This window comes from Oncorhynchus mykiss, chromosome 21 (assembly GCF_013265735.2).
Source record: "Oncorhynchus mykiss isolate Arlee chromosome 21, USDA_OmykA_1.1, whole genome shotgun sequence".
Taxonomy (NCBI): domain Eukaryota; kingdom Metazoa; phylum Chordata; class Actinopteri; order Salmoniformes; family Salmonidae; genus Oncorhynchus; species Oncorhynchus mykiss.
In genome coordinates this window covers 995,001-1,009,438 of record NC_048585.1, presented here as the reverse complement: position 1 = coordinate 1,009,438, position 14,438 = coordinate 995,001, and the positions used below count along the sequence as shown (strand labels likewise).

General features: G+C 47.0%; 1 protein-coding gene across 1 annotated transcript in view; it reads right to left on the bottom strand.

Moving 5' to 3' along the window:
- Window positions 1-9,874: 9,874 nt before the first annotated feature.
- LOC118942824 (voltage-dependent L-type calcium channel subunit alpha-1C-like) overlaps window positions 9,875-14,438 on the bottom strand; it is a 146,534-nt gene continuing 141,970 nt past the window's right edge. Inside the window, exon 3 of the mRNA XM_036956555.1 lies at window positions 9,875-12,357. Within this exon, the coding sequence (XP_036812450.1) occupies window positions 12,237-12,357 (121 nt within the window). The 3' untranslated portion in view covers window positions 9,875-12,236. The remainder of the gene's footprint in view (window positions 12,358-14,438) is intronic.

Sequence of the window (14,438 nt, the reverse complement as noted above, 5' to 3'; positions counted from 1 at the left end):
GTGAAGAACACAACACTGTCCTCCCTGGGTAACATTATGGTAGTGTAGAACACAACACTGTCCTCAGGCCCCCTGAGTAACATTATGGTAGTGAGGAACACAACACTGTCCTCCCTGGGAAACATTATGGTAGTGTAGAACACAACACTGTCCTCAGGCCCCCTGGGTAACATTATGGTAGTGAAGAACACAACACTGTCCTCCCTGGGTAACATTATGGTAGTGAAGAACACAACACTGTCCTCCCTGGGTAACATTATGGTAGTGTAGAAAACAACACTGTCCTCCCTGGGTAACATTATGGTAGTGTAGAACACAACACTGTCCTCAGGCCCCCTGGGTAACATTATGGTAGTGAGGAACACAAGACTGTCCTCAGGCCCCCTGGGTAACATTATGGTAGTGTAGAACACAACACTGTCCTCCCTGGGTAACATTATGGTAGTGTAGAACACAACACTGTCCTCCCTGGGTAACATTATGGTAGTGAAGAACACAACACTGTCCTCCCTGGGTAACATTATGGTAGTGGAGAACACAACACTGTCCTCAGGCCCCCTGGGTAACATTATGGTAGTGAGGAACACAACACTGTCCTCCCTGGGTAACATTATGGTAGTGAAGAACACAACACTGTCCTCCCTGGGTAACATTATGGTAGTGAAGAACACAACACTGTCCTCCCTGGGTAACATTATGGTAGTGAGGAACACAACACTGTCCTCCCTGGGTAACATTATGGTAGTGAAGAACACAACACTGTCCTCCCTGGGTAACATTATGGTAGTGAAGAACACAACACTGTCCTCAGGCCCCCTGGGTAACATTATGGTAGTGAAGAACACAACACTGTCCTCAGGCTCCCTGGGTAACATTATGGTAGTGAAGAACACAACACTGTCCTCAGGCCCCCTGGGTAACATTATGGTAGTGAAGAACACAACACTGTCCTCAGGCCCCCTGGGTAACATTATGGTAGTGAAGAACACAACACTGTCCTCAGGCCCCCTGGGTAACATTATGGTAGTGAAGAACACAACACTGTCCTCAGGCCCCCATGGTAACATTATGGTAGTGAAGAACACAACACTGTCCTCCCTGGGTAACATTATGGTAGTGAAAAACACAACACTGTCCTCCCTGGGTAACATTATGGTAGTGAAGAACACAACACTGTCCTCCCTGGGTAACATTATGGTAGTGAGGAACACAACACTGTCCTCCCTGGGTAATATTATGGTAGTGAAGAACACAACACTGTCCTCCCTGGGTAATATTATGGTAGTGAAGAACACAACACTGTCCCCCCTGGGTAACATTATGGTAGTGAGGAACACAAGACTGTCCTCCCTGGGTAACATTATGGTAGTGTAGAACACAACACTGTCCTCAGGCTCCCTGGGTAACATTATGGTAGTGAGGAACACAACACTGTCCTCAGGCCCCCTGGGTAACATTATGGTAGTGTAGAACACAACACTGTCCTCCCTGGGTAACATTATGGTAGTGAAGAACACAACACTGTCCTCCCTGGGTAACATTATGGTAGTGAGGAACACAACACTGTCCTCAGGCCCACTGAGTAACATTATGGTAGTGAGGAACACAACACTGTCCTCCCTGGGTAACATTATGGTAGTGAAGAACACAACACTGTCCTCAGGCCCCCTGGGTAACATTATGGTAGTGTAGAACACAACACTGTCCTCAGGCCCCCTGGGTAACATTATGGTAGTGAAGCACACAACACTGTCCTCCCTGGGTAACATTATAGTAGTGTAGAACACAACACTGTCCTCAGGCTCCCTGGGTAACATTATGGTAGTGAGGAACACAACACTGTCCCCAGGCCCCCTGGGTAACATTATGGTAGTGAGGAACACAACACTGTCCTCAGGCCCCCTGAGTAACATTATGGTAGTGTAGAACACAACACTGTCCTCAGGCCCCCTGGGTAACATTATGGTAGTGAAGAACACAACACTGTCCTCCCTGGGTAACATTATGGTAGTGAAGAACACAACACTGTCCTCCCTGGGTAACATTATGGTAGTGTAGAAAACAACACTGTCCTCCCTGGGTAACATTATGGTAGTGTAGAACACAACACTGTCCTCAGGCCCCCTGGGTAACATTATGGTAGTGAGGAACACAAGACTGTCCTCAGGCCCCCTGGGTAACATTATGGTAGTGTAGAACACAACACTGTCCTCCCTGGGTAACATTATGGTAGTGTAGAACACAACACTGTCCTCCCTGGGTAACATTATGGTAGTGAAGAACACAACACTGTCCTCCCTGGGTAACATTATGGTAGTGGAGAACACAACACTGTCCTCAGGCCCCCTGGGTAACATTATGGTAGTGAGGAACACAACACTGTCCTCCCTGGGTAACATTATGGTAGTGAAGAACACAACACTGTCCTCCCTGGGTAACATTATGGTAGTGAAGAACACAACACTGTCCTCCCTGGGTAACATTATGGTAGTGAGGAACACAACACTGTCCTCCCTGGGTAACATTATGGTAGTGAAGAACACAACACTGTCCTCCCTGGGTAACATTATGGTAGTGAAGAACACAACACTGTCCTCAGGCCCCCTGGGTAACATTATGGTAGTGAAGAACACAACACTGTCCTCAGGCCCCCTGGGTAACATTATGGTAGTGAGGAACACAACACTGTCCTCAGGCCCCCTGGGTAACATTATGGTAGTGAAGAACACAACACTGTCCTCCCTGGGTAACATTATGGTAGTGAAGAACACAACACTGTCCTCAGGCCCCCTGAGTAACATTATGGTAGTGAAGAACACAACACTGTCCTCAGGCCCCCTGGGTAACATTATGGTAGTGAAGAACACAACACTGTCCTCAGGCCCCCTGGGTAACATTATGGTAGTGAAGAACACAACACTGTCCTCCCTGGGTAACATTATGGTAGTGAACAACACAACACTGTCCTCAGGCCCCCTGAGTAACATTATGGTAGTGAAGAACACAACACTGTCCTCAGGCCCCCATGGTAACATTATGGTAGTGAAGAACACAACACTGTCCTCCCTGGGTAACATTATGGTAGTGAAAAACACAACACTGTCCTCCCTGGGTAACATTATGGTAGTGAAGAACACAACACTGTCCTCCCTGGGTAACATTATGGTAGTGAGGAACACAACACTGTCCTCCCTGGGTAATATTATGGTAGTGAAGAACACAACACTGTCCTCCCTGGGTAATATTATGGTAGTGAAGAACACAACACTGTCCCCCCTGGGTAACATTATGGTAGTGAGGAACACAAGACTGTCCTCCCTGGGTAACATTATGGTAGTGTAGAACACAACACTGTCCTCAGGCTCCCTGGGTAACATTATGGTAGTGAGGAACACAACACTGTCCTCAGGCCCCCTGGGTAACATTATGGTAGTGTAGAACACAACACTGTCCTCCCTGGGTAACATTATGGTAGTGAAGAACACAACACTGTCCTCCCTGGGTAACATTATGGTAGTGAGAAACACAACACTGTCCTCAGGCCCACTGAGTAACATTATGGTAGTGAGGAACACAACACTGTCCTCCCTGGGTAACATTATGGTAGTGAAGAACACAACACTGTCCTCAGGCCCCCTGGGTAACATTATGGTAGTGTAGAACACAACACTGTCCTCAGGCCCCCTGGGTAACATTATGGTAGTGAAGAACACAACACTGTCCTCCCTGGGTAACATTATAGTAGTGTAGAACACAACACTGTCCTCAGGCTCCCTGGGTAACATTATGGTAGTGAGGAACACAACACTGTCCCCAGGCCCCTGGGTAACATTATGGTAGTGAGGAACACAACACTGTCCTCAGGCCCCCTGAGTAACATTATGGTAGTGTAGAACACAACACTGTCCTCAGGCCCCCTGGGTAACATTATGGTAGTGAAGAACACAACACTGTCCTCCCTGGGTAACATTATGGTAGTGTAGAACACAACACTGTCCTCAGGCCCCCTGAGTAACATTATGGTAGTGAGGAACACAACACTGTCCTCCCTGGGTAACATTATGGTAGTGAAGAACACAACACTGTCCTCCCTGGGTAACATTATGGTAGTGAAGAACACAACACTGTCCTCCCTGGGTAACATTATGGTAGTGAGGAACACAACACTGTCCTCCCAGGGTAACATTATGGTAGTGAAGAACACAACACTGTCCTCCCTGGGTAACATTATGGTAGTGAAGAACACAACACTGTCCTCAGGCCCCCTGGGTAACATTATGGTAGTGAAGAACACAACACTGTCCTCAGGCCCCCTGGGTAACATTATGGTAGTGAGGAACACAACACTGTCCTCAGGCCCCCTGGGTAACATTATGGTAGTGAGGAACACAAGACTGTCCTCAGGCCCCCTGGGTAACATTATGGTAGTGTAGAACACAACACTGTCCTCCCTGGGTAACATTATGGTAGTGAAGAACACAACACTGTCCTCAGGCCCCCTGGGTAACATTATGGTAGTGAGGAACACAACACTGTCCTCCCTGGGTAACATTATGGTAGTGAAGAACACAACACTGTCCTCCCTGGATAACATTATGGTAGTGAAGAACACAACACTGTCCTCAGGCCCCCTGGGTAACATTATGGTAGTGAAGAACACAACACTGTCCTCAGGCCCCCTGGGTAACATTATGGTAGTGAGGAACACAACACTGTCCTCAGGCCCCCTGGGTAACATTATGGTAGTGAGGAACACAAGGCTGTCCTCAGGCCCCCTGGGTAACATTATGGTAGTGTAGAACACAACACTGTCCTCCCTGGGTAACATTATGGTAGTGAAGAACACAACACTGTCCTCAGGCCCCCTGAGTAACATTATGGTAGTGAGGAACACAACACTGTCCTCCCTGGGTAACATTATGGTAGTGAAGAACACAACACTGTCCTCCCTGGGTAACATTATGGTAGTGAAGAACACAACACTGTCCTCCCTGGGTAACATTATGGTAGTGAGGAACACAACACTGTCCTCCCTGGGTAACATTATGGTAGTGAAGAACACAACACTGTCCTCCCTGGGTAACATTATGGTAGTGAAGAACACAACACTGTCCTCAGGCCCCCTGGGTAACATTATGGTAGTGAAGAACACAACACTGTCCTCAGGCCCCCTGGGTAACATTATGGTAGTGAGGAACACAACACTGTCCTCAGGCCCCCTGGGTAACATTATGGTAGTGAGGAACACAAGACTGTCCTCAGGCCCCCTGGGTAACATTATGGTAGTGTAGAACACAACACTGTCCTCCCTGGGTAACATTATGGTAGTGTAGAACACAACACTGTCCTCCCTGGGTAACATTATGGTAGTGAAGAACACAACACTGTCCTCCCTGGGTAACATTATGGTAGTGGAGAACACAACACTGTCCTCAGGCCCCCTGGGTAACATTATGGTAGTGAGGAACACAACACTGTCCTCCCTGGGTAACATTATGGTAGTGAAGAACACAACACTGTCCTCCCTGGGTAACATTATGGTAGTGAAGAACACAACACTGTCCTCCCTGGGTAACATTATGGTAGTGAGGAACACAACACTGTCCTCCCTGGGTAACATTATGGTAGTGAAGAACACAACACTGTCCTCCCTGGGTAACATTATGGTAGTGAAGAACACAACACTGTCCTCAGGCCCCCTGAGTAACATTATGGTAGTGAAGAACACAACACTGTCCTCAGGCCCCCTGGGTAACATTATGGTAGTGAAGAACACAACACTGTCCTCAGGCCCCCTGGGTAACATTATGGTAGTGAAGAACACAACACTGTCCTCCCTGGGTAACATTATGGTAGTGAACAACACAACACTGTCCTCAGGCCCCCTGAGTAACATTATGGTATTGAAGAACACAACACTGTCCTCAGGCTCCCTGAGTAACATTATGGTAGTGAGGAACACAACACTGTCCTCAGGCCCCCTGAGTAACATTATGGTAGTGTAGAACACAACACTGTCCTCAGGCCCCCTGGGTAACATTATGGTAGTGAAGAACACAACACTGTCCTCCCTGGGTAACATTATGGTAGTGTAGAACACAACACTGTCCTCAGGCCCCCTGAGTAACATTATGGTAGTGAGGAACACAACACTGTCCTCCCTGGGTAACATTATGGTAGTGAAGAACACAACACTGTCCTCCCTGAGTAACATTATGGTAGTGAAGAACACAACACTGTCCTCCCTGGGTAACATTATGGTAGTGAGGAACACAACACTGTCCTCCCAGGGTAACATTATGGTAGTGAAGAACACAACACTGTCCTCCCTGGGTAACATTATGGTAGTGAAGAACACAACACTGTCCTCAGGCCCCCTGGGTAACATTATGGTAGTGAAGAACACAACACTGTCCTCAGGCCCCCTGGGTAACATTATGGTAGTGAGGAACACAACACTGTCCTCAGGCCCCCTGGGTAACATTATGGTAGTGAGGAACACAAGACTGTCCTCAGGCCCCCTGGGTAACATTATGGTAGTGTAGAACACAACACTGTCCTCCCTGGGTAACATTATGGTAGTGAAGAACACAACACTGTCCTCAGGCCCCCTGGGTAACATTATGGTAGTGAGGAACACAACACTGTCCTCCCTGGGTAACATTATGGTAGTGAAGAACACAACACTGTCCTCCCTGGGTAACATTATGGTAGTGAAGAACACAACACTGTCCTCAGGCCCCCTGGGTAACATTATGGTAGTGAAGAACACAACACTGTCCTCAGGCCCCCTGGGTAACATTATGGTAGTGAGGAACACAACACTGTCCTCAGGCCCCCTGGGTAACATTATGGTAGTGAGGAACACAAGGCTGTCCTCAGGCCCCCTGGGTAACATTATGGTAGTGTAGAACACAACACTGTCCTCCCTGGGTAACATTATGGTAGTGAAGAACACAACACTGTCCTCAGGCCCCCTGGGTAACATTATGGTAGTGTAGAACACAACACTGTCCTCAGGCCCCCTGGGTAACATTATGGTAGTGAAGAACACAACACTGTCCTCCCTGGGTAACATTATAGTAGTGTAGAACACAACACTGTCCTCAGGCTCCCTGGGTAACATTATGGTAGTGAGGAACACAACACTGTCCCCAGGCCCCCTGGGTAACATTATGGTAGTGAGGAACACAACACTGTCCTCAGGCCCCCTGAGTAACATTATGGTAGTGTAGAACACAACACTGTCCTCAGGCCCCCTGGGTAACATTATGGTAGTGAAGAACACAACACTGTCCTCCCTGGGTAACATTATGGTAGTGTAGAACACAACACTGTCCTCAGGCCCCCTGAGTAACATTATGGTAGTGAGGAACACAACACTGTCCTCCCTGGGTAACATTATGGTAGTGAAGAACACAACACTGTCCTCCCTGGGTAACATTATGGTAGTGAAGAACACAACACTGTCCTCCCTGGGTAACATTATGGTAGTGAGGAACACAACACTGTCCTCCCTGGGTAACATTATGGTAGTGAAGAACACAACACTGTCCTCCCTGGGTAACATTATGGTAGTGAAGAACACAACACTGTCCTCAGGCCCCCTGGGTAACATTATGGTAGTGAAGAACACAACACTGTCCTCAGGCCCCCTGGGTAACATTATGGTAGTGAGGAACACAACACTGTCCTCAGGCCCCCTGGGTAACATTATGGTAGTGAGGAACACAAGACTGTCCTCAGGCCCCCTGGGTAACATTATGGTAGTGTAGAACACAACACTGTCCTCCCTGGGTAACATTATGGTAGTGTAGAACACAACACTGTCCTCCCTGGGTAACATTATGGTAGTGAAGAACACAACACTGTCCTCCCTGGGTAACATTATGGTAGTGGAGAACACAACACTGTCCTCAGGCCCCCTGGGTAACATTATGGTAGTGAGGAACACAACACTGTCCTCCCTGGGTAACATTATGGTAGTGAAGAACACAACACTGTCCTCCCTGGGTAACATTATGGTAGTGAAGAACACAACACTGTCCTCCCTGGGTAACATTATGGTAGTGAGGAACACAACACTGTCCTCCCTGGGTAACATTATGGTAGTGAAGAACACAACACTGTCCTCCCTGGGTAACATTATGGTAGTGAAGAACACAACACTGTCCTCAGGCCCCCTGGGTAACATTATGGTAGTGAAGAACACAACACTGTCCTCAGGCCCCCTGGGTAACATTATGGTAGTGAGGAACACAACACTGTCCTCAGGCCCCCTGGGTAACATTATGGTAGTGAAGAACACAACACTGTCCTCCCTGGGTAACATTATGGTAGTGAAGAACACAACACTGTCCTCAGGCCCCCTGAGTAACATTATGGTAGTGAAGAACACAACACTGTCCTCAGGCCCCCTGGGTAACATTATGGTAGTGAAGAACACAACACTGTCCTCAGGCCCCCTGGGTAACATTATGGTAGTGAAGAACACAACACTGTCCTCCCTGGGTAACATTATGGTAGTGAACAACACAACACTGTCCTCAGGCCCCCTGAGTAACATTATGGTAGTGAAGAACACAACACTGTCCTCAGGCTCCCTGAGTAACATTATGGTAGTGAAGAACACAACACTGTCCTCAGGCCCCCTGGGTAACATTATGGTAGTGAAGAACACAACACTGTCCTCAGGCCCCCTGGGTAACATTATGGTAGTGAGGAACACAACACTGTCCTCAGGCTCCCTGGGTAACATTATGGTAGTGAAGAACACAACACTGTCCTCAGGCCCCCTGGGTAACATTATGGTAGTGAGGAACACAACACTGTCCTCAGGCCCCCTGGGTAACATTATGGTAGTGAACAACACAACACTGTCCTCCCTGGGTAACATTATGGTAGTGAACAACACAACACTGTCCTCCCTGGGTAACATTATGGTAGTGAAGAACACAACACTGTCCTCCCTGAGTAACATTATGGTAGTGAAGAACACAACACTGTCCTCAGGCCCCCTGGGTAACATTATGGTAGTGAGGAACACAACACTGTCCTCAGGCCCCCTGGGTAACATTATGGTAGTGAGGAACACAACACTGTCCTCAGGCCCCCTGGGTAACATTATGGTAGTGAGGAACACAACACTGTCCTCAGGCCCCCTGGGTAACATTATGGTAGTGAGGAACACAACACTGTCCTCAGGCCCCCTGGGTAACATTATGGTAGTGAAGAACATAGTCAACAAAACCTGTTTGGTTGCAACAACATCCACCGGACATACAGTTTGTATGTTAGAGTAATTGTTAGAGTAATTCGCTGGCTGTAGATAAGCTCAGTGGAAACAGGCTGTACAGGGACATTGAAGGAACATTGTCTCTCTCACACAGCAAGGCCTAGCCATCCCATCACAGAAGCTATGCAGCGTGCATGTTGACAAGCATCAGAGAATTAAACCCATTCTGAAAGGACCACAGTAGCACAGAGTAGTGTGAGTGTGATTAAATATTCATCTACCTAAGTGGATTTTCCTCCCTCAGCTGCAAAGCAGGAATAAAGTACAGATCCCTCTCCTAGAGGGAGGGAGGCAGGGAGAGAGAGAGAGAGAGGAAGAGAGGGAGAGAGAGAGAGAGAGAGAGAGAGAGAGGGAGAGAGAGAGAAAGAGAAACAGAGAGAGAGAAAGAGAGAGATAGAGGGGAAGAGAGGGAGAGAGAGGGCGCGAGAGAGAGGAAGAGAGGGAGAGAGAGGGAGAGAGAGAGGGAGAGGGAGAGAGACAGAGAGAGAGACATAGACAGAGGGAGAGAAAGAGAGTGAGAGAGAGGGGAGAGAGTGAGAGAGAGGGGAGAGAGAAGAGAGAGAGAGAGAGAGAGAGAGAGAGAGAGAGAGAGAGAGAGAGAGAGAGAGAAATAGGGAGATGATGAGTCCATCTCCAGTTCTGACAGACATTAGTAGTTCTACATTAACCATTCTCCTGACTAGTAGTTCTACATTAACCATTCTCCTGGTTAGTATTTCTGCATTAACCATTCTCCTGGTTAGTAGTTCTACATTAACCATTCTCCTGGTTAGTAGTTCTACATTAACCATTCTCCTGACTAGTAGTTCTACATTAACCATTCTCCTGACTAGTAGTTCTACATTAACCATTCTCCTGGCTAGTAGTTCTACATTAACCATTCTCCTGACTAGTAGTTCTACATTAACCATTCTCCTGGCTAGTAGTTCCACATTAACCATTCATATTAACTTCACACAGCCAGCAGTTACCGTCTCAACCACACACAGTAACACACAGGAGGACCAGGTCACCGCACAGCCAGCAGGAGGACCAGGTCACCACACAGCCAGCAGTTACCATCTCAACCACACACAGTAACACACAGGAGGACCAGGTCACCGCACAGCCAGCAGGAGGACCAGGTCACCACACAGCCAGCAGTTACCGTCTCAACCACACACAGTAACACACAGGAGGACCAGGTCACCGCACAGCCAGCAGGAGGACCAGGTCACCGCACAGCCAGCAGGAGGACCAGGTCACCACATAGCCAGCAGGAGGACCAGGTCACCACATAGCCAGCAGGAGGACCAGGTCACCACATAGCCAGCAGGAGGACCAGGTCACCACATAGCCAGCAGGAGGACCAGGTCACCACATAGCCAGCAGGAGGACCAGGTCACCACATAGCCAGCAGGAGGACCAGGTCACCACACAGCCAGCAGTTACCATCTCAACCACACACAGTAACACACAGGAGGACCAGGTCACCACATAGCCAGCAGGAGGACCAGGTCACCACATAGCCAGCAGGAGGACCAGGTCACCACATAGCCAGCAGGAGGACCAGGTCACCACACAGCCAGCAGTTACCGGCTCAACCACACACAGTAACACACAGGAGGACCAGGTCACCACATAGCCAGCAGGAGGACCAGGTCACCACATAGCCAGCAGGAGGGCCAGGTCACCACACAGCCAGCAGTTACCATCTCAACCACACACAGTAACACACAGGAGGACCAGGTCACCACATAGCCAGCAGGAGGACCAGGTCATCACATAGCCAGCAGGAGGACCAGGTCACCACATAGCCAGCAGGAGGACCAGGTCACCACATAGCCAGCAGGAGGACCAGGTCACCACATAGCCAGCAGGAGGACCAGGTCACCACACAGCCAGCAGTTACCGGCTCAACCACACACAGTAACACCAGGTCACCACATAGCCAGCAGGAGGACCAGGTCACCACACAGCCAGCAGGAGGACCAGGTCACCACATAGCCAGCAGGAGGACCAGGTCACCACATAGCCAGCAGGAGGACCAGGTCACCACATAGCCAGCAGGAGGACCAGGTCACCACATAGCCAGCAGGAGGACCAGGTCACCACACAGCCAGCAGTTACCATCTCAACCACACACAGTAACACACAGGAGGACCAGGTCACCACATAGCCAGCAGGAGGACCAGGTCACCACATAGCCAGCAGGAGGACCAGGTCACCACATAGCCAGCAGGAGGACCAGGTCACCACACAGCCAGCAGTTACCGGCTCAACCACACACAGTAACACACAGGAGGACCAGGTCACCACATAGCCAGCAGGAGGACCAGGTCACCACATAGCCAGCAGGAGGACCAGGTCACCACACAGCCAGCAGTTACCATCTCAACCACACACAGTAACACACAGGAGGACCAGATCACCACACATTATAAAATGTAATTAGGAAAGTCAGATAAGAACAAATTCTTATTTACAATGACGGCCTACCCCGGCCAAACCTGGGCCAATTGTGCGCCACCCTATGGGACTCCCAATCACAGCCAGATGTGATGCAGCCTGGATTGGAACCATTGACTACAGTGACGCCTCTATCTGAGATGCAGTGCCTTAGACCCCTGCGCCACTCGGGAGCCCCACATTCCCTCCACTCACTCTACTCAAACACCATGTACATGATCAGACACCATGTGCATGATCAGACACCATGTACATGATCAGACACCGTGTACATATGCTCAGACACCAACACATACAGTATGTACCATACAGAAGTCCCAAGGCAACGTATTAGCTGCCCTCCACATGCCCTGTTCTCTCCAAACCACAACATGGAGGATGGGGATACAGGTAACCACGACAACTCAACCCCCCCACACACACAGCCACCTGGTACCTACAGTCAAACAGAGCGGAATAACCATAGCAACATGACATAAGAGCCTGTGTCAGGTCAGGTGTGACTTACCAGGTTTGAGTTGGTGGCGTTGGAGTCGTCCTCTGGGAAGGGGATGTAGACAGCTAAGGCCACGCAGTTCGCAAATATAGTCATCAAAATGATAATTTCAAACGGTCTGGAAGAGCTGGAGTTAAGGAAGGAAGCTGGAGATCAGATGACAGAGAAAGTATGCATCCCAAATGGCACCCTATTCCCTATATAGTGCCATACTATTCCCTATATAGTACCATACTATTCCCTATATAGTACCATACTATTCCCTATATAGTACCATACTATTCCCTATATAGTGCCCTACTATTCCCTATATAGTGCCCTACTATTCCCTATATAGTACCATACTATTCCCTATATAGTACCATACTATTCCCTATATAGTACCATACTATTCCCTATATAGTGCCCTACTATTCCCTATATAGTACCATACTATTCCCTATATAGTGCCCTACTATTCCCTATATAGTGCCCTACTATTCCCTATATAGTACCATACTATTCCCTATATAGTACCATACTATTCCCTATATAGTACCATACTATTCCCTATATAGTGCCCTACTATTCCCTATATAGTACCATACTATTCCCTATATAGTACCATACTATTCCCTATATAGTACCCTACTATTCCCTATATAGTGCCCTACTATTCCCTATATAGTACCATACTATTCCCTATATAGTACCATACTATTCCCTATATAGTACCATACTATTCCCTATATAGTACCATACTATTCCCTATATAGTACCATACTATTCCCTATATAGTACCATACTATTCCCTATATAGTACCATACTATTCCCTATATAGTACCATACTATTCCCTATATAGTACCATACTATTCCCTATATAGTACCATACTATTCCCTATATAGTACCATACTATTCCCTATATAGTACCATACTATTCCCTATATAGTACCATACTATTCCCTATATAGTACCATACTATTCCCTATATAGTGCCCTACTATTCCCTATATAGTACCATACTATTCCCTATATAGTACCATACTATTCCCTATATAGTACCATACTATTCCCTATATAGTGCCCTACTATTCCCTATATAGTACCATACTATTCCCTATATAGTACCATACTATTCCCTATATAGTGCCATACTATTCCCTATATAGTGCCCTACTATTCCCTATATAGTACCATACTATTCCCTATATAGTACCATACTATTCCCTATATAGTACCATACTATTCCCTATATAGTACCATACTATTCCCTATATAGTACCATACTATTCCCTATATAGTGCCCTACTATTCCCTATATAGTACCCTACTATTCCCTATATAGTACCATACTATTCCCTATATAGTGCCATACTATTCCCTATATAGTACCATACTATTCCCTATATAGTACCATACTATTCCCTATATAGTACCATACTATTCCCTATATAGTGCCCTAATATTCCCTATATAGTACCCTACTATTCCCTATATAGTACCATACTATTCCCTATATAGTACCATACTATTCCCTATATAGTGCCCTACTATTCCCTATATAGTACCCTACTATTCCCTATATAGTACCATACTATTCCCTATATAGTGCCCTACTATTCCCTATATAGTACCATACTATTCCCTATATAGTACCATACTATTCCCTATATAGTACCATACTATTCCCTATATAGTACCATACTATTCCCTATATAGTACCATACTATTCCCTATATAGTACCATACTATTCCCTATATAGTACCCTACTATTCCCTATATAGTGCCCTACTATTCCCTATATAGTACCATAATATTCCCTATATAGTACCATACTATTCCCTATATAGTACCATACTATTCCCTATATAGTACCATACTATTCCCTATATAGTGCCCTACTATTCCCTATATAGTACCATACTATTCCCTATATAGTACCATACTATTCCCTATATAGTACCATACTATTCCCTATATAGTACCATACTATTCCCTATATAGTACCATACTATTCCCTATATAGTACCCTACTATTCCCTATATAGTGCCATACTATTCCCTATATAGTACCATACTATTCCCTATATAGTACCATACTATTCCCTATATAGTACCATACTATTCCCTATATAGTACCCTACTATTCCCTATATAGTACCATACTATTCCCTATATAGTACCCTACTATTCCCTATATAGTACCATACTATTCC